General features: G+C 42.5%; 1 protein-coding gene across 1 annotated transcript in view; it reads right to left on the bottom strand.

Annotated features, from left to right (window-relative positions):
• The window catches only part of LOC140737556 (uncharacterized), a 175,655-nt gene that overhangs the window by 56,905 nt on the left and 92,828 nt on the right, over nt 1–25,922 (bottom strand). The window contains exons 18-24 of the mRNA XM_073063998.1: nt 15,608–15,652; nt 15,433–15,510; nt 10,257–10,280; nt 9,828–9,872; nt 8,582–8,626; nt 8,399–8,470; nt 3,574–3,645 (exon numbers count right to left, since the gene is read on the bottom strand). Of these exons, the coding sequence (XP_072920099.1) occupies nt 3,574–3,645; nt 8,399–8,470; nt 8,582–8,626; nt 9,828–9,872; nt 10,257–10,280; nt 15,433–15,510; nt 15,608–15,652 (381 nt within the window). The remainder of the gene's footprint in view (nt 1–3,573; nt 3,646–8,398; nt 8,471–8,581; nt 8,627–9,827; nt 9,873–10,256; nt 10,281–15,432; nt 15,511–15,607; nt 15,653–25,922) is intronic.

Raw genomic sequence — 25,922 nt, 5'->3', positions numbered from 1 at the left:
AGACAGCTAATAAACAATTGATTACATTGATAAAGGACATGATGGAACAAAGGCAAATATTTGTCACAATAAATACAAGGCTTAGGCTTGAAGGATGTCACTAAGGGGGCAGTGTGAATGGGGGCATTTCAAAAGTAGAAGGGAGTTTCTACAGCTGATATCTAGTCATCAAGATGAGCTGGGGACACAGAAATGACAGGAAAGATGTGCTTCCTGCCCTGCAGATCAATGATTGCAGCCTTCTGAACAGACTGTGCAGCGTTGACATAAACTATTGAATGCAGCGGTTTCAGAGAAGCCAAGCTTGGGGTGAAATGAACTGTAAATAGGACAGTGATAGAAACTGTGAAGATATAGTCAGACAGGTACGGATCTGTGGCGGACAATGATTTAATGCTGGGTATGAGAAGTGTTCCATTTCGGTACGATGATTGAGAAGAAGCAACATAAACTAGAGGTAACAATATACCAATTGTGTCAGGACCAGAAATGTATGAACAATTCATCCCAAATTTCTTTCTCTTATCTTTCTATAAAGACCAGGATCTCAAATGCCTATAAGCTGTCCAAACTATGTCTATGGAACACTAACAGAGCTCTCTGTTCCTGCATCCATTTTAGAATTATGCCCTGTTGTATATATTACCACTTCTGATCTGTCAGAACCCTAACTATCTCCTTCTTTGCTTTCCATAACATCTTAAGGTAGATTTCATTTGGCTTTGGGGATCTGTACACCTTACTGTGCACCAATAACTCTAGCCCTTCCTCTTTCCTGAGGCATACATGTTCTAGACTGGGAGCATACATTTCCCATAATCCCCCATCCTCCCCATCCTTCTTCCGGGTGAGTATTGACACAAAGTATCCATTTGAGCAGCACACGTATTCCCCGGCTCCATGCAAAGATTTCCCTTTTGGTCTCCGGAGGACCTACTCTTTCACTAACTACACGCTTGCTTCTGATATATTGAGAAAAGATTTTGGAATTCTCTTTAATTCTGATGGCCAGGACCATTCATGTCCCTTTTGTGCCCTCTGAAGATCTTTTCTACATCCTCTATAAACCTCATCATTACATGATATGTCATATAAATTAAGCGATCATAGTCCTTTCGTGACCATGATTGTTCTTGGCAAATATTTCTACAGAAGTGGTTTGCCATTGCCTTCTTCTGGGCAGTGTCTTTACAAGACGGGAGACTCCAGCCATTATCAATACTCTTCAGAGATTGTCTGCCTGACATCCATGGTCACATAACCAGGACTTGTGATATGCAGCAGTTGCTAATACGACCACCCACCACCTGCTCCCATGGCTCCACGTGACCCTGATCGGTGGAAGGGGGCTAAGCAGGTGCTACACCTTGCCCAAGGGGGTCCTGCAGACCAGCAGAGGGAAGGAGCACCTTACACCTCCTTTGGTAGACGTATCTCCACCCTGACACCCATCTATAAACCTCAAAGGACTCAACTAATAAAGAATTTCCAAAACCTGATACACTCTTCCTTCTTTTTCCTGCTCAAACCCTCAATTTCCTTCGTTAACTAAGCTTGCCTAATCTTACCACCTTTGTGTCTCATCCTTATTGCCTCTGAATAGCTACAGCTACTATTTTGTTTTTTTTAAAATGCCTCCTGCCCATTGGGGTTTGTTTGTTCTCTGGAATAAGGTTGAGAGTTACAATGGAAAGGAATACTAACCATTCCAAAGTAAGGATAGTCCATGGGAAAAAAGGATAAATACAGTTCTGTCTCAGGTAAATTAGAGTCAAAGTTTGGCAGGGAAAATTGTCACTGAAAAATGACTGGACTTTAAAGTAGAAACACAAAAGTCTTTCTGGTTTCTTCGGAGTTCATCTACAACTTTGCCTGAGGAAATTAGAGCAATTATGCTTAGAGACATTTGGGAATAATATAATGAAAGTAGCAACTGTAAATGTGGAACCTAAGTTTTAAATATTCATAAAAAGGGGAAATTTAATAAAAGAGGTACTCTCACCTCTTCCTTAAGTAACCTCAGTAAGTCCTGTAACATTTGAATTCACCTATGGGAATATTCACTTCAGTCAACTTTTATTTCCAAATGATATCCTGAGGATTTTATATATGCAGCTGAAAGCAATCATTGAATCTTTCCTCGAGTTAAAAATCTCATAGTTTAGCAATTCTAAATCAATTGCCAACATAAATAGTAGTTGGCAGATTCAGTTATCCTAAATTGTTCACATTAAAATTGGTTGCTCTTCATTAAGTGTTGCCTTCAACTTAATTGAAGCATGAAACCCAACCAAGCCTTATTTTACGTCCAAGTCAATTTGCTGGTCAGATTTCAGCAAATTTACCTTGGAGGTTGGATTTAAGTTGCCATGTTTCTGCCAAAGTCAACAAGGCAATGAATCCTGAGATTTAGCTTTAATATTTAACACTATGTCTACTAACTTCTGTTGAGAGTTGTTCTTTAAAAATCAAAATAAACATATTTTAATGTATTTTTTCACAGATTGTTTTTTCTTTACAAAGACCTTGATTTACTATAGTTTTATTGTATAAAACTGAACAGGGTACAAATTTAAGATCTGCACAGTCATTCTCTTGGTTCCATAATCTTGGAAGATTCTGAGGTAGACTTTGTGGCCTTTTGATCTGGAGACCACCCATGACCTGGCTATGTAATAGTAACATTCCTCCAAAGCTCTGCAACATTCCTCATTGAGTATTCTGGACTTTAGTCCTCCCATCTTCTGGAATGCAGACTGGTAACTACTCAAATTAGATAAGATCAACTGAAAAACAAAAGTATGGCCTAATTTATATGCCACAAGAACAATTAGAATAGTTTTCAATGCAAATTGGAAATTAGTAGAGTCTGTCACCTATCTATATACTATCAGTCTCTGATAATCTTTATCAAAAGGAGCTGATTTAACCAAAGAGCATGAAGTCCAAAGAATGACTCCTTTAAAAAATAGTAACTTACCTGAGTGATAATATTGCATGAGTCAGAAAGACTGAGGCAGATTTACAAACTGGAGCTGTATTCTGCTAACATTAGGAATTGATATTAAAGATAAGGACTGAACTGAAGAGCTAGAGTGTTATAAAGTATCACCTTTGCCGATTGTGCAATGGTAGCATTTGCAACTGCCTATCATCGTAAAGTTCTTCAAAACCTTCTTTCTCTTAGTTAAGGCCACAGCCTAAAGTAATTCTAATCATTAAACTGCAGACTATCACTTCATATTGCTTAGAGATGATCTACACCAACCTCACACTGCAGAACCAATGCAGACAAAAAAACTCACATTAAATTGACTTTACTGACCGCTGTACCAATTTTCTTAATGTGCTTACTTTAATTACTCAATTATCTAAGGATCCTGTTTTTCCTTTCTATGTCAAGATATATGTGGAAAGAGTAAAAGTAATAATACCAAATAACTATTAAATTGTAAACAGAATTCCATCTTTCTTGATGTTAAAGTATCCTGCCTGACAATATGCAGTGGATCCCCAATCCGCTGATTTGCAACATGCTTTAATGATTAGGATGCCTAATTTCGGAGAACTTACTGAAGAGCCTTTTGGACCAGCCATCCCGTGATCTCCTTTCTCACCTTTTTCTCCCTTTTCTCCATTGATACCCTGCGTGGACAAAAAGTACAGTGAAGACCAAACAGAGAGTTAACCCACATGGAATTAATATGATCAGTGGTACACTCCATATTCAACAATCAAATGTACTTTGTTGCTAGAAAATGTTTCATTTTTGTGGGTTGTACACAAAATCTTTAATGTTCACTTGAAGCACTGAAAGGAGGTGGAGTGACCAGATTTTGGAGTTTCTCCTTGAAAGGACAGAATCTTCAACAATTAAACAGTTGGTCAGTATTACACAGGATTGTTAGTCCACAGTGAGTTCTGAATGGAGCTTGACTGTATGATCAAGGCTGAACAGAGTTTAGTTTAATTATTCCTTGACTTTGTTATTATAATTGGATTTTATTAAAGGAATGTCAGAATATTAAAGTTAGAAACATAATACATTGGTTATACACAAATCCTCTAGCTTAGAATGGAATGGAATGAGTTTCAGAGTGGATTCACTGGAATGAATCATGGGTTAGGGTTTAATTAGCTCTAACAAGAAACTATAAATTTGGTGTTGTCTCAAAAAATTGAGAAACTAAGGAACAATTTGATTGAACCAACAAAGAAGCAAAATGATAATAACATCACTCTCCTCAGCTCAAAAGCACTGAAATATGGCAGCATTGTACTACAATTAGAACTTCACAGTCAATCAAACTATTTTTGGGTGACGTGGCAGCCTTATGAAATTCTGTTTAGGCTGCACCTGGAGTATTGCATTTAATTCTGGTTGCTCCATTATAGGAAGGGTGTGAAGAAGTGGTTTAGCGGGATGCTGCATGAGCTCTCTGCAAAGAGAGCTTGGACAAAACTGGGCTGTTTTCTGGAGCAGTAGACGCTGACGAGGAACATGATAGAAGTTAATAAAATTGTGAGAGGCATAGATAGGGAGAATAGCTGGTATATTTTTTGCCAGGAGGTCATCCCTTTAGAGTGAGAGGGGATAAGTTCAAAGGTGGTGTGTGGGACAAGATGTTTTGTTATACAGAAATAGTGTTTGGAATGCACTGCCAGCACAGAGGCTCTTAAGACAGGCACACGAGCAGGCAAAGATGGTGGAATATAGTCATTGTGTAGGCAGAAGGGATTAGTTTAGTTTATTTGAATTGAATTTACTTAAATCTTACAACTATCCCACAACATGAGGGAGTAAAAATGTTTGTTATGACTCAGTTGCAATGTACAGACATGTGAATTTAAAAGTCTAATGGCTTGTAGAAAGAAGCTGTCCCGCAGTCTGTTGGTCCTGGTTTTAATGCTGTGGTACCGTTTGCCAGACGGAAGCAGCTGAAACAGTTTATGGTTGAGGTGACTGGTGGCCTCGATGATCTTCCAGGCCTTCTTTCTGCACCTGCTGCTGTAAATGTCCTCAGTGGAGGGAAGTTCACATCCACAGATGTGCTGGGCTGTCCATACCACTGTCTGCAGTGCCCAGCGATCAAGGTTGGTGCAGTCCCCGTACCAGGCGATGATACAGTCAGTCAGGATGCTCTCAATGGTGCCCCTATAGAAGGAGTTGAGGATTTGGGGACTCAATGCCGAACCTCTTCAGTCGCCTGAGGTGGAAGAGACGCTGTTGTGCTTTTCTTACCACAAAGCCGGTGTGTACAGTCCAGGTGAGAACTTCATTGATGTATATACCAAGGAACTTGAAACTCCTCACCCTCTCAACTGCAGACCCATTGATGTCGATCAGGCCAAGCCTGTCTCCATTCCTCCTGTAATCCACAATCAGCTCTTTTGTTCTCTAGGGAGAGGTTGTTATCCTGGCACCACTGTGTCAGGGTGTCAACCTCTCCTCTGTAGGCTGTCTCATCACCACTAGAAATAAGGCCAATCGATGTCGTGTCATCTGCAAATTTGATCAGCAGATTGGAGCTTTGTGTGGCAGTACAGTTGTGGGTATCAAAGGAGCAGAGGAGGGGACTCAGGACACAACCCTGGGGGTCAGAGGGGCAGAAGTGAGGGAGCCTATCCTTACCACCAGTCGGCGATCTGATAGGAAGTCCAGGATCCAGCTGCACAAGGCCGAGGTCTCTGAGCCTCCTGCCAAGTCTGGACAGGATTATGGTGCTGAAAGCTGAACTGTAGTCTAGGAACAGCATTCCAATGTATATATCCCTCTTCTCCAGGTGAGTGAGAACGGTGTGTAGTGCTGTGGCTTTGGCGTCATTAGTAGACCAGTTGGGTCAGCAGGCAAATTGTAGAGGGTCCAGTGTGGGTGGTAGCATGCTGCAGATATAGTCTTTATCCAGCCTCTCAAAGCATTTGCTTATAATTGAGGTGAGTGTGGCAGAGTGCCAGTCGTTCAGGCATGCTACCTTGGTTTTCTTAGGTACAGGGTCAATGATGGACGATTTGAAACAGGAGGGCACCACACATTGGGAGAGGGAGAGATGAAAAATGTCCATAAACACACCAGCCAGTTGTTCCGCACACTTTGAGGACATGCCCTGGGATGCCATCTCGCCCCGCTGCCTTACGGCTGTTCATGTTCAGTTGTCAGTCAACCATACATAAATACCCGTGAACACAGCCAAACGAAACAGCGAATCTCTAGGGCCAAGGTTCAAAACACAGTGCCAATGGTCACACACAGCACACGGCTCATATAGCACATATACGATAGCAGTAAACATACAGTCACACAAAATATATAATATAGCCCAAGTCCCTAAGTGACATATCCCATAGACTGATGGAACAGGAATGTTGTCGGCAAGAATAAGCCTTCTGCAGTCCACAGAAGAATACACGCACGCACACAGGTGATCCAGCTTGTCTTTCAGTAAGCAATCACTGGAGGGCAGCAACAGTGGGAGGGGCCTGTCCTAATCCAGCATGGACGCTGTGTCACACCATCTCAGCATCTCTTCTCCTGATGGCTGCACCGGTAACACTGCGGCACGAGGCCTAGAACTCACTACAACCAAGGCTACACAGCCTCCCCCCCCCCACCGTTGGTCAAACCAGCGAACCGGACTTGGTGTGGACCATGTCCTATAGGATCTTGTGATCATAAGAGAAACATCCAAAACAATCACTCGCTGTTAGACTGCACGCTGTCTTTGTGCACCGACTCCGATGCCTCTCTGTAGTAGGCAGCAACACAGTCCACACCAGGTCCAGTATCTCCGCTATCGAGTAACTTGCTGATGGGGTAGACCTGCAGTACGTAAAGTTCTTAATGTCCAGCTGAGTCTTGTGATCATAAAAAATCATTTAAAAAGACAAAACCACTTTTGGTTGGCCCCAGAGAGGCTGCTGCGTCTGAGCGTGTCACCATCTTTCCGGAGCTAAGCTACAAGGGGTTTAGTTACTAGTTTACTTACGCTGGCACAACATGGTGAGCTGAATGGCCTGCTCCCGTGCTTTATTGTTGTATCTTGTCTACTTGGACTTTGTCTTGACTCTGCAATGTCAGCTGGTCTGGAAGATCAAATCTCATGGAATCTGGGGGAGCCAGTCAGGCAGATTAAAAACTTGCTCAGAACTGGCTCTGAGGTAGGAAGCAGAGGGTGATGTTTGACGGTTCTTTCTCAGAATGGAGGCCAAAGACTGTTGGCGTGCCATGGGGTTGGATGTCAATGCACCAGACTTAACTGTAAGTTTGTGGATGACACAACATAAAGCATTTCGGGGAGTCAAACTGGTGCAGGACTGGTCAAGTGAAAGGGGACCAGAGGGGCAACTGTTCTTACACAGAGAGTAATGAGTAAAATGGAATGACCTGCTAGAGGAGGAGGTTGAAGCAGATACAATAGAACCAGTTTAGAGGCACTTGCATAGGTACATCCAGGAGTGAGGCTTGAGGGAAATCGGCCGAATGCAGGAAATTCAGACTAACTGGGTGAGCACCATGGTCAGCAAGGTCTGCTTGGGTCACAGGGCTTGTGTCCATGCAGGCTTGCTCAATGCTGCAAAGTTGTGGCTCAGTGTCTTAGTTTTAGCACAGGAATCTTATAGGAGATTCTTATTACACTGTGGTTAATTCAACAATACTGGAATGTCTGAGATGCTTTGATGTTTTTATTTTCCCCAGCTCAAGCGTAATCCATTTTGAATATCTAATTGCTTCCAACAGAATTCTCACCACAACTCAAGAAATGAAATAATCAAAGTAGCTACTGAAAATCTGTTTCATCTCTTGGAAAGTAATTCAGAGCTACGACTTACAGACTTAACAATGTTATTGATTTTCTGACATAGTTACGAGACAGGAAAATGGACGAGAGCTGAATGGCTGTTTGTGCAAGTCAGGAGGGAAGGGGTACTTTTTCCTTTCCAGTAAGATTTCTCAGCCCAAAGATGGTGCAAGGAGAAAGGGGTGACCTGGTCAGACACTGGAAATCATGTCTCACTTGGATTAAGAAAGTTGTGATCATTCCAGAGTCCCGCTTATAGTGTGGAGAGGGATAGAGAGAAAGGGAAGGATATCCTATTATCAGCAGTTACATTAAGATGACTATAACTTCTCAAAATCAAGTAAGGTTTTTCATGACAGAAAAAAGTTTTCTGTGTTTTTTTTTAAACTAAAAATCCCTGTTCGGGACTTCTGCTACTGTCATTCAATTATTGGTGCTCTGTGAACATAGAGATTCCAGTTCTAGAGTAAGGCTTTAGCTTCACACAATGCATTTGCAACCTGCAGTACCTGGGTGCTAATACAATTCCTTATCAGCTGAAAGTATGTGAACTACTTGCAAAATTTCTTCTGGACATCGTTGCCTGAATTGAGAGCACTTACGGATAATCCAGGAAAGCCCATGCTTCCTTTATCTCCTGGAGCACCGATGTCACCTTTAGAGCCTTTGGAACCCTGGAAATAAGCACAAGTATAGGGAGAAGGCACAACATTACATTCTTAAGAGACATATTACAAATATTGAAAAATATTTAAAAACCATTAAGCCGAAGATAATTACAGTACCTGTATTCCGGGGGCTCCAGGTGAACCAGGGTTCCCCATGTCTCCCTGCGACGTAAAAGGAATGCAAAACTCTGGTAAATCACTATTTAGTCCTTATGTCGAGGAAAATCCACACACACTCTTATTCCCTCAAACCACGACTAAATATATTTTGTGCCACATGTGAGTTGGCAGCAGAGGCTAATGTTGAGAAATTGAATCTAGTCCAATCTAACACTACTGTGTTGTGGTGGGCTCAGTGCTCTAGTGGAGATGGGAGTTCATAGTCCTATTTACCAGAGCAGGTTGCTAAAGTGAATATATTTGTTTCCATTAAAGACAATCGATTGTTCTATGAATTCAACTAAATCTAAGATAATCCACTACTCCTGTGGCTTAGCCTGGATGTGAACTCAGTCACACACAATGCAATAGACGATAAACAGAATAATCATTGACCTACTTGGGAAAAACCAGTGCAGTTTAAATGGCCATATTTTTCTTCCTTAAGTATTGGCACCTCCGCGTAAACAATACTTTCAAACCTTCCTACTATGGTGGCGATGTTTTATCAGCTTCAAGTCAGAATAATTCCTTACGATTGTATCAATGGTTTTGGGCTCAGTATTGTAACAATGATAACTCTTGGGGTGAGCTTTATTGATCCTTAAAATATTGGAATCAAATTATTGGAATGTTTCATTATTGATGAAAAATGGAAATGCTACAAAAATGTGGAAATCTTTGCTTGCATTCAGTAGGACGTGTTTCATTGTACCATAGACCACAAGGCAGTTTTAATTACGCTTCCCTTCCGATTCTGAATATATCTTACTCCTTCATTTGCTAGCTGATCTCCTGTTCATCAGAATTTTTCTTTATTTTTTGTTTTTAACGTTTATATCAAAATATTCAAATCATAGGACTTATCTGGAATAAAAAGTCATTTAAACAGTGAGGCACTTGATCATAGAGGCACCGTGCAAGGTGCATTCAATCCTTCAAATATTTTAATGGAACTTTTCGAGAATTAGCAATGTCCTGACCAACCTGCACAGACATAGTGGGCAATGCCTCTGCCGTACAATTCTCACACTGGCATGTTTAAATAAACATTTGCTTTCTGCTAAAAACAATGGTATTGTCAGGATGAAACATTTTTTTCTCTGACTATTGATTCAGATTACAGCACTAAAATGAGACTGTCCCCAGTTTCTATTGAGAAGCCTCTCCCTCAATCATGGAAATGTACAAAGGAAATTCCTACCTTTGGTCCTGGCATTCCTGGAGATCCTTGAGGCCCTGGTGGACCCTGATGATGCGGAACAAAAGAATTACTTTTGCACAGAAAGAATTGGAATATTTTTACACTGGCACCCTTGTAAAGATCGTGCAACTTCCTTTTATTAAATCAAAAATGAAAGCAAAACAGGACAAAACTGATTTGTTGGATACAGGTTCAAAATGTTTATGGTAAAGGTCATTAAAGTGCTAATGAGAACTTGAGCAAAAAGCACTCCACTAATATTATCTATAAGAAGCTTAAATTAATGGCTGGTTATGTATCTTCTTTGCTGCACAACATATTAACATTACCGTGAATCCAACTTTCAGCAAGTCAGGCAATGAGCTACAACAGCCTGAATCCACAGCCACAACAGCTCATGCAGTAACTTTTAGGAACCCAGCAAATTACCGTGACAGTTAAGGTGGTGATCCTCTGTTTGAACGCCAAAATTAAAGAAAAAGAAATGTAAGAGCAGCCACATAAAGGAGTTTACAGATTTATTCTGCAACTTATTGCCAAGATATTATTGTTGTATTTTCTCTGTCACCTGAGTAGTGAGTCGATGGCCTCTATTACAGGAAACATCTAACTCAGTTCAAGTCAATGGAAACAGAAGTTGTATATTTTCTGCAACAGGTGGACAATCCACTCTCCTGCACATCCAGTGAAAGTCAGTGTAATCACCTTTTATCCTGACAATACAATCTCAATGGATTGGAACGGTGAAAGACATCATTACATTTTGACCCCACTCTGACCTTTTACTTCTTCCTCACATGCCTATTACTTCCCCTAGGTCCCCTCCTCCTTTCCTTTCTCCTACGGTCTACTACTCTCTCCCAAATATTCTTCAGTTCTTGACTTTTCCCACCTACCTGGCTTCACCTATCACCTTCTAACTACCCTCCTCCTCCTGCCTCCACCTGATTCTGGCATCTTCCCCCTTCCCTCTCAGTCCCGAAGAACGGTCTCGGCCTGAAACATCGACTGTTTATTCGTTTCCATAGATGCTGCCTGGCCTGCTGAGTTCCTCCAGCATTTTGTGTGCGTTGCTTTGAACTTTCACCATCTGCAGACTTCCTCGTATTTTGATTACAATTTTCTGTTCAATCTTGAATTTTACCATTGAACATTGTTACTGAGGATAAACTATATTTATACACTGTTGGTTAAACTCTCATTATAATGGAGTAGCCCACACAGATAAACAGAGGGCTTTAAACTTGTCACAGTACCTACACATGAAAACACATTGTAAGGCCTTTAAATGCCTGTAATAACTTCACTGCAAAATCTTGTTTGGTTAATATGTGGCTTTGATAATCTTTCAATGTTCTAGGCAATCTATAAAGGACTAATTTGCCTTAATAGCATATTTGGTGCCAATATCTATGGCTAGGGTTCAAGGTCAACGGAAAACAAAGTGAAGTCTATGATCACACACAACTATTCTTCAGTAAACGTGATTATACGGAGAGTAAAACAGACCAATACTGAAGATCTGCTCCATATAATGACGCAAATAAAGAAGCTAAACACCACAGTTTCATGAACCCAATCTAATATCTATGCTCTGAGTTCAGTTTGCCTTTAAGATAATTTATCTAATAAACGCTTTAGAGACATTGAGAAAAAAAGAAATTTTTAAGTCAAGAAATGTCTGAGAGCAAAGAAACAAACAGAAGAGCCAGAAATAAATTGAGATCCACAATGAGATGGAAGGGTTGACATTCAACCCCTCATCACTGTTGCAAGAGGTGCCTGCTTCAGAACTCGAGTTTAGAGTGATGTGCAACTTTGGCCATCATTTATCCCAGCTGGGAGTGAGAGGCAGAGGTGGTGCAGGTAGAAAGACATTCTGTGCAGGAGACAGTGTAAACTGGTAAAACACTAACTTGACAATCAGTCACCTCTGGAAGGGGAGCAATCCCATTGATTCATCAGTTTGTAACAGATGTGGACCAACAGCATAAAACAGCCTATAATTTCTGCCAATTGGGTTAAAACCAATAACTCATCAAAGACTTCATGAATACTGCAGAGTGAAAATCTCATATTGATGCAGGAGGGAGTACTGTTTAGATTGTGGTTGAATGGAAAATTCCCAGAAGTCCCTTTGCCTGGTAGAAGCATCTTGATTGGTTGTGGGGTTGTGTGACTTAATCACAGGCCTGCTGCTTCAACAGTGAATGACCCCTGGGACCAGGAGAATGAGCTTTGCTGAAGGAATTACCCCTGAATACTGTGTGGCTGCAGAAGAAATCAGAGGACAACTGGGGGTTGGGGATGGGTAGGTATGGAAGGGGTCTGATCAGTTGATTGGTGGGTTGATATTGATGATTACTTCAAGGGAAGTGGAATAATAGACGGATAATTGGGAGTAATAGCTTGGAATTGACATCATGGGGTGACCTCTGGAAAACTGGTACAGCTGTAACTTAAAGCGGCCTTCCCGAGTTGGGTCCCCAGTGCTGGGCTGAGACCAGCTCATTGAGGTCCCTAAGTACTCACAAAAAGCAGGCTTCACAGGTAGTTAGGAAGTCTGCTTTGGGAACGTGGCTTCTGGACATTGCAAACCACTCCAATCTGAAACTAAAGCCCCAGAAATAACACCCCTAAGTTCTTTGGATGTCATAGGATATAGCCAGTTTCCTCTGTGTATCATGCAGTAGACACAGGGTGAAATCTGTAATAAAGATCAGACACCCCGAGACATGTTGTAAGCCCCCAAATTTCATTCTGTTTTCTTTAACCATATAACCATATAACAATTACAGCACAGAAGCAGGCCATCTCGGCCCTTCTAGTCCGTGCCGAACGCTTACTCTCACCTAGTCCCACTGGCCCGCGCTCAGCCCATAACCCTCCATTCCTTTCCTGTCCATGTACCTATCCAATTTTGCTTTAAATGACAATACCGAACCTGCCTCTTCCACTTCTACTGGAAGCTCATTCCACACAGCTACCACTGTCTGAGGAAAGAAATTCCCCCTCATGTTACCCTTAAACTTTTGCCCCCTAACTCTCAACATGTCCTCTTGTTTGAATCTCCCCTACTCTCAACGGAAAAAGCCTATCCACGTCAACTCTATCTATCCCCCTCATAATTTTAAATACCTCTATCAAGTCCCCCCTCAACCTTCTACGCTCCAAAGAATAAAGACCTAACTTGTTCAATCTTTCCCTGTAACTCAGGTGCTGAAACCCAGGTAACATTCCAGTAAATCTTCTCTGTACTCTATTTTGTTGACATCTTCCCTATAATTCGGTGACCAGAACTGTACACAATACTCCAAATTCGGCCTTACCAATGCCTTGTACAATTTTAACATTACATCCCAACTCCTATACTCAATGCTCTGATTTATAAAGGCCAACATACCAAAAGCTTTCTTCACCACCCTATCCACATGAAATTCCACCTTCAGGGAACTTTGCACCATTATTCCTAGATCACTCTATTCTACTGCATTTTTCAATGCCCTACCATTTACCATGTATGTCCTATTTGGATTATTTCTACCAAAATGTAGCACCTCACATTTATCAGCATTAAACTCCATCTGCCATTGCTCAGCCCATTCTTCTAACTGGCCTAAATCTCTCTGCAAACTTTGAAAACCTACTTTATTATCCACAATGCCACCTACCGTAGTATCATCTGCATACTTACTAATCCAATTTACCACCCCATCATCCAGATCATTAATGTATATGACAAACAACATTGGACCCTGTACAGATACCTGAGGCACACCACTAGTCACCGGCCTCCAGCCTGACAAACAGTTATCCACCACTACTCTCTGGCATCTCCCATCCAGCCACTGTTGAATCTACTACTTCAATATTAATACCTAATGATTGAACCTTCCTAACTAACCTTCCATGCGGAACCTTGTCAAAGGCCTTACTGAAGTCCATATAGACAACATCCACTGCTTTACCCTCGTCAACTTTCCTCGTAACCTCTTCAAAAAATTCAATAAGATATGTCAAACATGACATTCCACGCACAAATCCATGTTGACTGTTCCTAATCAGACCCTGTTTATCCAGGTAATTATATATACCATCGCTAAGAACACTTTCCATTAATTTACCCACCACTGACGTCAAACTGACAGGCCTATAATTGCTAGGTTTACTCTTAGAAACCTTTTTAAACAATGGAACCACAATGCCTTTACCTAGGCATTGCTTGAGTTGAGCACAAAAACACATGGCTCCATAATCTAATTTCTAACTAATATTATTATAGCCGTGTAACTGGACTTACCACACGTTGCCTGATCTAGCAGGTGCTGTCATTGAATGCCCAAGATGGAATCATACTCATCTCCCCTGCACTGAAATCCCTCAGCCTGACAGTTATAGACTAAACGTTGGAACAGAGAGTCTGAACTACGTTTCCCCAGAACACACAACCCTGAAGCATCAGAGGCCAAGGGGGTGACATGATAGAACTTTATAAGAGGCACAAATAGGGTGGAGAGTGTGATTTTTTTCCCCTAGGGTAGAGACGTCACATTCTAAAGGCCATGCATTTAGGGCAAGAGGGCGAAAGATTAAAGAAGTGCAAGGCAGTTTTTTTTTTACACAGAGAGGGAAAGCTGACTGCTACAGCATGCTGGAGGGAGGGGTGAGAGTGGGCACCACTGATGCATTTAAGGGACTGTTCGATAGATATGAATACACAGGGATGATCACGCACAGGCAGAAGACAGTAAGCTTAATTGGCATCGGGTTTGGTGTAAACATTGGTGGCCAAAGGATTGTTACTGTGTTGTACTGTCTGATACTCTAAGTTGGTACGTATTCTGAAATTCGGCATAATGTGTTTTGGGCAAAACAAGATCAAATTTATCAAAACACAACTGCTAAATGCATACTTTGTGTTTCAGAGGTATATTCTGAGAACTGTCTACAACTCCATCTCATCTTTTAAAGTACTTACACAATTCCGTCTGTGCCCAGGATGCAAATGACACAGGCATCAGACACCAAAGCAGGTCTTAACCTGCTTCAGGGGTGGACCTTGCTTCAGCTAAGTGGCCCCGCAACATCACGAGGTTGGCTGTCAGGGAGTCCAAAGTGCCCAATGTTTTCCAAATAGGAATTGTCTATCTCTCCATCTTGGTGCTTGCTCCTGCATTGCTGCTGATGTCTGACTGAGCCACAGTTCTTCTCCATACTCTGATCCAATTACTGAACTCTTATTGATACCAATCTTCACCAATCCAGCCAAATATCTCAACAGTTTCAACCTTTGACCTCTCCTTCACCAATCCCCTCACAAAGCAACAAACAATCCGTTCTTGTCTGGATCCCGCCCCATGCCTCTCTCTACTGCTGATCTTCTCAACCCCCTTGCTGGGGACCTTCTGCAGGGGAAGAATGCTCAACGGCTACCAATTCATGTGCCGAGGTCTCTCAGAAATCCTGCCTGCACTGCTTTTTGGGTGACACAGAACTTCTTGCTTGTTTTGAGTGATTTTTAAGGCCATATTACCCTGTAGGGGTGAGGACGGAGAGCTTTTTGGAAATGTTCCTGGGCTAGATACTTTTCTGTAGTCACACTCACCTGTAGAGCTTGATGAATGTTACCGTTGTAGTCAATGATCTCGGTTACCCCTTGTTCACCCTTCTGCCCAGGTGGACCCTAAAGGAAGATCATTAAACTCAATGAATTCCGATTTGCAAATGATACATTTACAACAATTGGGCAGAGAAAAATGGGAAAGTACAAAAGAAATTACCCTTGGTCCCATAAGGCCCATTTCCCCATCGTTTCCACGGTCACCCTGGAAGACAAATAATCTCGTTATAAAGGTAAGAACATTATGAGGGATATTAAACATAGAACATTGAAATTACAGGCACTTTGGCCCACAATGTTGTGCTGACCATGTAACCAACACTAGAAACTGCCTAGAATTTCCCTACCGCATAGCCCTCTATTTTTCCAAGCCCCATGTACCCTCTTAAATAAAATCATTGATACAATTATAGGAAGATCCAGATATTAATACTCCAGGTATAAGATACAGATGTTGGGCAATGGCTATCAGGATGCAAACCTTTAAGGTTTGACTGTGTGAACTTTTTGTAGATGATTGTTTCTGAGCCAAGTATCATGTCATTCAATCAGCTGGCACTGCGAGGATGATCCCAGGTTTAATTGTACATTGTGCTCCAATGGTTGGCACCATTGGAACATTGAAGACAGCAGAGACGGGTTCATCTTCAAAAAGCGACACATTCAGATTTTCGTCTTTGAGTCACTATCAATCACATATGATGTTCAAACTCAAAGATTCAAAGTACACTTATTATCGATGTATGCAGTATACAACTCTGAGATTTGTCTTCCCACAGACAGCCACGAAACAAAGAAAAACCCTGAAACCCATTCATAGAAAAAATATCAAAAACTCGTCCCCCTCCCAACATGCAACAACATTAAAAAAAACACAATACGCACAAATGGCAAAAAAGAACGAGTGAAAAACACAAAATCGAAAGAGTCCAGGCATACTCAGCTCATTTCCATCTAGCTCTGTGTCGTTCATTATCTGCAGGTTGCCTTGATTAAAATCGGCCAAAAACGGAGCAACCAGAAACCGGAAACACATTCTACAAAGTCCGATCCACAAGCCGCATCAATTAACCTCACCCAAGACCCGGACTCCAGCACAAACTTCGTTTCAGTATCATACGGCTTACTCTAATCGATTATGACTTACTGTTATGACATGGATATTGACTGATGGCTCTCATGTTGCAAAAACAACAACAGTCACCATTTCCAGCTTATTAGCACATAACCAACAATCTAAATTGGAAAATTAATGCAACAAATACATGTGAGCTGGTTGGTCTTGCTGTCTGCAACACAACCTCACTGTTAACATCAAAGTTACAAAAAGACAACATGAGACTGCAGGTGTTGGGATCTGAGGGAAACAACAAGGTGCTGGAGGAACTCAGCAGGCCGGGCAGAGGGTATAAACCAAACAGTGGCCTCCACGAACACTGCCTGATCCACTGAGATCCTCGAGCACTTTCATATTTGTTACAAACAGGCCAGTCAAACAAAACTGCGGTGCACCTCAAATAACCCCAGTGTTGTGCTTATATCATGCATTACTTGTTAGGAATTTGGGAGACTGTCAATATCAATTGACAATGGTATGATGTCAACAAAGGCAGCTGTTCTGCCTACCCTCAGCTGGATCATGAGGCCCGAGCCCCATTCAGTTGTTAGTGTTAGGTTGTATGGTGTTGCTTATGGCCCTGGTGTTGGGGAGGGAAAAGTAATTTTGTGAGGGGGGCACACTCAATAGACCAGCAGTACGGCTGCGTAGCGGTTAGTGTGTGGGTTTCCGCAAATAAAACAACATGAGGTGTTTTATGTTCAACAAAACCCGTAACACATTTCATTGAACTCCAAAACCTACACAAAAGTGCGTTAAAAACTTTTAATGTAATAATGTCATTACGCCGGACCAGCCTCTTAAAGCCAAACCCCACAACTCAACATCAGAGGCTGTGAATGATCTACATTTCTCCCCATTACGTTACCTGACACAGGATTCATTGCGAACCTGCCTGGAGCTCGGATGAGCTGCCCAACTCGGGCCCTGTGTTCTAGGCTGGAGGGGCAGCAGGTGCCTCTGGCCCGTCCAGAGGTGTGTTGACACGCTCGTGGTAATGTTGTGATGCCAGAGGCATGGCAGTGGAATTCTTCAAATCTTGGTGAAACACAAGATTGTTTAAGGCAATCTTCTGAAACACATTCAGGTTTACTCCTCTTATCTATGATAAAAGTCTTTTCTCCCCATTCCAAAATGCGGAACAGGCCATCATAAGGGGGCCTAAGGGGATGTTGATGTGCAACATGGTGATGAAAACAAACAAGGTGGAATGTAGGTCAACAGGAACCCAAGACTGCCGTACGCCATGTTCGGAGGTAGGAATAGGGGAAAACGAATTGAATTTACTGAGGAGGGTGGAATGCTATTGAAGGGCCAACCAGGCAGTCGTGGCATCAGCAGTGAAATTACCTGGCTCTCGTAATGGCTGCCTGTATACCAACTCAGCCGCAGATGACTAGGTCCTCCTTTGGAGAAGTTCTGAGCCCCAGCTGGACCCATGGGAGCTGACCATACCAACACTCATCACGTCTGATCATCCTCTTAAAGCAGAAACTCAACTCAATGTGATGTATCCTAACACCAAGGATCTGGGCCAGAACAGCCCAGAGATCTGATATGAAATGGAGACCACAGTCAGAGGAAATATCAGATAGGGTGCCAAACCAAGGAACCCAGGTGCTGATGAACGCCCGAACCATGTCGCTGAAGCTAGAGGGACGATCTCTGGCCATCTGATGGTATGGTCCGCCAGGGTAAAGAGGTGGGTGAAACCATGGGAGGGGTAAGAGGCCCAACAAGGTCCACATTGACAAGGTTAAACCATCACTTAGAGACCTCAAAAAGAGCCAATGGTGCCTGAATATGACGGTTAATTTTTGCCCATTGGGACCCCACACAGGCTGCAGTCCAATCACGCATGTCCTTTCTGAAGCCGTGCCAAACAAGTTTTAGTACAACCAGTTTCTGGAGGCCTTCTGGCCTAGATGCGAGAAGCCATGTATAGAGCCAAAAGCAGTCGGCCTCCAGTTTGCAGGCATGACGGGGCGAGGGCAACTGGTTGAGACGTCGCACAGGAGAGAAACCCAAGTGATCCATTTCACTGTATGTTTCGATGTCCATGTGACAAATCAAGCTAATCTTTTTATTTTACAAAATGCAGTCTTTTTTTGTGAATGCAGGAAGACTGATCATGCTTCAAAAGAATAAAATGTGCCATTGTAATTTCAAAATCTTCTGCCTCTGAAGATTGAAGATTGTCCTTATCTCCTGTGTAGGTCTTCAGTAAATGGAGGTGATGGCCATGGTCTGTCATCAGCGTGATTACCGTACTTTCTAGTTCAGCCATTCTTAGTATTTCAGTAAGTTGCAATTATTGTTTGCACCACTTGAGGGCGCTATTTCTTGCTCTCTGGTTTGTATATGACTGCAGCTCACTCTGGGATGAAAGAACATGCAGAGAAAAAATAGTAAGTGCGGGAGAAAATGCAACTTAACACTCCACTGGAGAATTGGGCTCGCGGCCTCCAAATACGCAGCTAAGTTGCTACCAGCTCCACTGAGGAGGCAGCTGCGGGCTTGTGGCTGAGCCTATTAATTCACGTCCAACACAACCAGGGGTAAGCCACACAGACGTGCCAAAGTACATCGTTAAGAAAAGAAAGTGTGAGTGGCTGTGGGACACAGGGATGAGGAAAGAGTGCAGTTTGTTTTGTAAACGGAAGCAGTTCGGTAACCTTCAGTACGTGTTTTGTGCACCACATGCACAAAAACAGCTGTCTTCTTCAGGGTTCACTGTGAGGATGATAAACGAGCGAGCCCTGAGGCGTTTAGAATAAACTGTGGCTTACTTGCACTCTTATTGAGGTTTGACTGCAGTTCCTGCCAAGTGCCGTCTCTTTCACCTGGAAGAACCGGATGGTTTAAGATAATAACTGTTCCCAGTTCGCTTGCGCAGTGGTCCCTGAGCATGAACGGTATTCATTCTGAATGGGACTGAACCAGACACTAATCCATTGCAAGGTCTCCCGAGGTGAACGGAGGAGGTAAAAGGGGATCAGTAGACACCATTATTCAGCCTCTGCTACTACTTTTCATGATGCCCTCTCGCTATGAAGAATTGTTCTCTCCAGCCACTCCATTATGATATATTAGACTTAAATCTTTTTACTTTTCATCTCATTCTGCTCCCCTATTCCTTCTAAGCTTACGTCACTCATGAAAACCGTCACATACTCCCTGGTATCAACATTTTCAATAAAATTTGGATCACTCGCCTCCCCGGCCAGTCATCCCACTAACCAGCGTAAAGTTGCAGTCTCCCCTCCAGCACCAGTCTACACCTTTCAAATCTGCCAGTAGGAATTTCCCCCCAAAAAAGTTCACTTTCTTTCTAGGAAAGTTATCAAAAAAGTTAATTTTCTTTCTAGAGAGTTAACTTTCTTTCTAGGAAAATCATTAAAATCCTTTCTAAGTTCCTTTGCATACCTTAGTCTATAGTATATTTAACCATTACTTCTCTCAATGTATTGGACAAATCCCAAGTAAAGGCATGACTGTCGATGTCATTGTGGCCATGGTTCATTAATTTCTCGCCCTCTGGAGACTGACTGTGACCTTGGACATGATTGTCCACACTGGAGGGCGGCACGCTGGCACAGCATTTGGCACAAAGCTTTATGGCACCGGCTGTAAGATTGGGGTTCAGTTCCCACTGCTGTCTGTAAGGAGTTTGCATGTTCTCCCTGTGACCACATGGGTTTCCTCTGGGTGTCTTGGTCTCCTCCCACAGTCCAAAGATATATGGCAAGGGTTAATGGGATGTCGGTATGTTATGCTGCCCTCGGAGGTGTGGTGACACTTGCAGACCGTCCAGCACAATCCTCGCTGACTCATTTCACTGTATGCTTTGATGTACCTGTGACAAATAAACCTAATCTCTTAATCACTATCCTCCTAGCGCATCTGGCCCGGTGCTCAGATTGGGCGGACTGCCCCCAGTAAGTTCCCCACTCACTGAATTTCCCTTGACCACATCTCTTCCAGTATGTTCTTACTCCCAACCACTCTCAAACAGTTCCAAATGATCCCACTAAGTCCTTTTGTCTTCATCATTTCTATGCTGCTTTTTGACAATACAATCTACAGGCAAACACCTGGCATCTAAGTTTGTGTCCCTCATGATCTCCTGAGCTGACATGCTGCTCGCTTGATGTTCTTTCATGAGCTCATTGGAATTTTCTCCAATGAAGAATTGATGATGATCTGCTTTATCAAAGATTCTGCTCCCCTGCCATCATCGTCTTTACAACATTCTCCTCAAGGCACTACTTCAGGCAGTGTCATTCGTTAACTCCAGGCCGCAGAGACAGTCCAACTTGATCAAAATCGCACAAAAATAGCAACAGAAAAGCAGTGACCAGCAGCCAAAAACCCACCGTAAAGAGCACTGCAGTCTGTGTTGATTTAACCTTGTCCAGACCCAGGACTCCGGAAGCATCAGTGAGAAATGGAGTTGATCATGGGCTCGTGCCCCGTCTCTAGGCCACATAATTTGCCTGAAACCTCATGGAACCCACTCGAAGACAGCAAAGCACCAGATCACTCGATCGGCCCAAAAACACACCATCAAAATGTAGATCATAGGTTCCAACAGCAGCAGAACCACATTTGAAAGAAAAAGAAGGACCAGTTTTGTGAACCGCCTGAGGGATGTCGCCCGTGGTCACGCTGTTTGCTTCCCGAGTTCCTGCAGTAAGCTTTGTAAAGCCTCACAGGGTTATCTCTTCATCTCTTCAGCCTTTATAAGATTACCTACCTCTGTCAGTTCCCAGAATATTACCCCACAAGAATCCACACTATCTGCCACCCCCTTAATCCCACCGACTCCATCCTCCTTTCTGACCTTTGGTATTATCAACAGAAGCGAATGACAACCACCTCCAGTGTTTCAGCCCCTTATGCCACCTTCTGTGTCAGATGGATTGCCAAGAATCTAGGTCTTGGATGAGCTGCAATTATTTCCTGTTAAGCCTCGTAAGAGAGAAATCATCATCTTTAGTCACCAGCTTTTTAATTTTGCCATTATCCCATCTCTCTCCAGGCCTGCTTTCTCAGGCTGAACAAGACAGCTTCTGATTTTGGAATCCCATGCGACCCAACCTGCCAACTCCCCATTAGGAAAGATGCTTATTTTTGCTACTCAACCTTGGTAACTGGTTTATTACTGTCACATGCACTGGAGAGACAGTGAAAACTTTTACGTGCAGGTCATCGAGATAGATTATTCCATAGATATGATGCGTACACAAACATGACGACTTCGATCCTACTTATGAGCCAATGCGGGCAAAATTCCAGAGCGCAACGCACAAAGTTTGCCGCTCAACCAATCAGCGACGAGATCTCCTCCCCACATCACAGCTGAGTTTCCGTAATGACGGCCAATCAGCTGATTGATAAGGATATAAAGGCCAAGCATTCAGAGGGCACATAATTACCTGCGCACTGATAATGTCTCCTTGTACGGAGACAAAACCTTTGCAAGTAAATTGCCAAGGTTGGAGAACTCAACTCATACCATATCGAGATAATGCAAAAGGAAGAAAAAAAGGTCAGGTTGTAGAATGTAGTGTTACAATGCAGAATATAGTAATTACAGAATATAATATACCACTCATCTCCGTCCACCTCTACTGATGAAACCCTGACCTAGACTCAATGATTCCATTCCTTTCTTTACCCTCTGGGAATCCCAGTTTATCAAAAGCTCTGCCCTCATTGTTGCGAATCTGTTCCAGTCCCGCTCACCCCTATCATCAGTCTCAGCTGCCTAGTGTGCTTCCGAGGTTACCTCATCCTCGTGCTTTGGTTTTGCATTATAAAAAGCAGGCTGATGGCGTTTGTTATGGTATTCCATATAGCTAATAGTGAAAACTTTAATTAGTTTAGACTAAATCTGGAAAGATTCAAAGAATAAATGAAAGGTCAGGCTACTCCATTGAAAGGAAGCTGAAGTTCAGAAAGGGGCTTACTGAAGGCAAGACTGAAAGGGGTTAGGCAGGAAATGATCAACGGGTAACAGGCAGCGGAGTGATAGATCAGCTATGAGCTGGGAGCATCACTCTGAAAGGAAATGGTAAATCAGCCAAAGCTACTTGGTCTCAAATGACAGAAAATATATCTTAAAAAGTAAATTAGAAAAGGGAGGTTAATAACAATTGTCAAGAGCATGATTCAGTTATTAATGACTCAGAAAAACACAGCAATGAAGGAGTCTGAGCACTCCATAAAATGTAAACGGCTGTGGTCATTCCAGGCTTTTGTGCTTTAGTTCCTCCACAAACTAAATTTGCAATCAACCACCAGGTTTCAAACCACGTGACTCATATGACCCTAAGACTTTGGAGCAGAATTAGGCCATTCAGCCCATCGAGTCTGCTCTGCCATTCCATCAAGGCTGCTTTATTAACCCTCTCAACCCCATTCTCCTGCCTTCTCCCCATGTTACGGGGAAGCAGGTTCACAGGTTTGATACGCGAGACAGAAGACACTGATTACGAGCAAGCACATTAACCATTTCTTTACAGACAGACAGTAAAACATGCGTGTCAATCATTGAAGCCACCCTAAGTTACAAAGACTACAACATGAAACATTCAGAAACACTTCAACGGGTACTTCACTAAGTCTCCCCAAGACCGAACACTCAACAGGCTCCCCTCTATCGGTGCGTAATGTTTTTAATGGTTCTTCCACACTGCTTATGACCTCACTGTGAAGGGGAGCCCCAAGAGATAAAGGATAGACGAGTGTGTCTCTCTCACATGCCATTACCATACCCCTGAGATGCCCAGAACCGGACAGCGGTGCCCTGACGTGCAAGGCAGCCAGTGGGAAAGAACTGCTACATCCCTTGAGCAGGCCAATCAAAGACTGGCACGGCAGAAGAGGCTTTCGACTGGCTAATCCTTCACATTACACCCCATAACCTTTGATGCCCTTACTAATCAAGAACCTATTGTTTTGGATTGAATATTTGAGTAATACTGCAAGTGTACTGTTTGATTAAGCATTCTAGTTTGTTTAAATAATTCAACCCAGGTTGTATGTAAAAACCTGTGAGTTGCATACGTCACAATGCTATCACATGATATGTATGAGCCTCACTTAAAGCAGAAACTAAGTTGGACTCTTCATGTTTTCCTTTCAATTATGTTTTGGAGTTACAAAACTTAACTTTGGCAACAAGGAAGTTTAAATCTAATCCGAGACAACCACCTAGCTGTCGAAGCGCAGTGAGGCATTTGAGTTCACATAAAAGAGCAGTGAGAAATGGTCGAGTAAAAGACCAGCATAGCACGTGCTTCGTCAGAAAGGGACCGAAACGGCCAAGTAAAAAACGTCAGAAAACAGACAAATTCACAGGTTCATAAACAGTGAGTACGGGGTGATAATAATCAAAAATAAAATGTTTGGCTACATCACAAAGGTCTTTATTGCTATAATAGGATTACTTTTGGAGCAGGATCTACACCTGAACTCTGGCAGAAAGCTATGGACCAGGTGTTACAAGGCTGCCCAGGCACTCAGTGTTACCTGGATGACATCATTGTTACCTGTGAGGATGACATGGAACATCTCCAAAATCTCCAGACAGTGTTAAAAAGATTGGAAGATTATTGGCTCAGAGCATGACACAACCAGTGTGAATTCTTTAAACCAAGCATCACTTACTGTGGTCACACCATTGACATACAATTATACACAAGTGTGCTGAGAAAATTCAAGCAGTGGTGGATTCCCTGAGGCCAAAGGACGTGTCAGAGTTGCAATCCTTTTTTTAGGATTTGTCAATTACTGTAACAATCAAGAATCCATCAACCTCTGACTTAAATATGCATTGTCTTTATTTCAGCTACCTGTGGCAAAGAATTCCACAGATTCACCATTCTCTGGCTAAAGAAATTCCTTTTCATCTCCATTCTAAAAGGGTGCCCTCTATTCTGAGGCTGTGTCCTCTGGTCTTAGACACTCCCAGCATAGGAAGCATCCTCTCCAGACCCACAGTATCTAGGCCTTGCACCATTTGTTAAGTTTTAATGAGGTCACCCCTCATTCTTCTGAATTCCAGTAAATACAGGCCCAGAGCCATCAAACGTTCTTCATATGATGATCCGTTCAATCCCAGAATCATTTTGGTGAATCTCCTTTGAACCCTCTCCAGTTTCAGCACACCTTTTCTAAGATAAGAGGCCCAAATCTGCTCACAATACTCCAGGTGAGGCCTCACCAGTGCTTTATAAAGTCTCAACATTACATCCTTCTACTCACACATTATGATCCAGATCATCCAGTGAGCCTGGCCATGTACTGTTCGGATTGCCAGCACGTCCAGAAGAAAGGTGCCCAGAGCTGTCAGAACCACTTCCTGCAGTCCCAGAGTCAACTCCCACGGCCACCACGGAGGGGGCCCCAGAAAATGAGATTGCTTCACAGCCACAAGTCTCACCTGCCAAGCAGAGTGACCCCCCCCCGTCAGGAAAGGCCTAATCCCACAAGAATATGAATGCCTACAAAGAGATTAAATCTTTTGACCTGAATGGGACAATTTAAAATATATTAGGCTATGGATGTCTGTATAGTAACTGTATTATATAGTATACTGTGTGTATAGTTGAGATGCATTCTCTATTGAGTTGGAGTTTATGGCCAAACAGGGAGGAGTGTTGTTTATTTAATATTTCAGTAGTAATTGATAATATTGTAAATATATTGTTTGTTTAAGCACTTGTTCATTTCAATAATTCATTTCGGGTTATATGTTAAAATCGAGTGAATTTGCATACATCATGATGGTACGTTGTATGTGTGTGCCTCGCTTAAGTCAAATCAAAGCTCGACTCACATTCCGTACTCTGTGTTTTCCTTTCAATTAGATTTTACTTTTTAGAGTTACAAAACATAACTCCCATCAGCCTTCACTAAAGTTTAAATACACCCAGTGAACTGGCCTCCACAGCCGTCTGTGGCACTGAATTTCACAGATCCACCACCCTCTGGCTGAATGAGTTCCTCCTCATCTCTGACCTAAAGAGATGTCCCAGTATTCTGGGGTGTGCCCTCTGGCCCTCGACTCCCCCAAGATTGGAAACATCCTCTCAATTCCAATTTAACATCCACTTAAAAAGTACATTTAACTTTAAAGAGCAGAGAGAAAGAGAATCACGTTCCTTAATATACTTAAAAGTAACAGTTTAATTAATGTAGCTAAAAATAGATTTTTCATTAAATGGTGAGCATTTTTAATCACAGTCAATCTTCCTCAAGTGAGTAACCCAATTTTAAAGAGTTGGAAATGAATCACAAAAAATATACAAAGCTCTTTCTTCATTATCCTGGAATACTGTAGTTGGTTTCG

This window comes from Hemitrygon akajei, chromosome 13 (genome assembly GCF_048418815.1).
Source record: "Hemitrygon akajei chromosome 13, sHemAka1.3, whole genome shotgun sequence".
Classification (NCBI taxonomy): Eukaryota; Metazoa; Chordata; class Chondrichthyes; order Myliobatiformes; family Dasyatidae; genus Hemitrygon; species Hemitrygon akajei.
The sequence above is the reverse complement of the archived record's forward strand: the minus strand, read 5'-3'. Positions and strand labels throughout refer to the sequence as shown.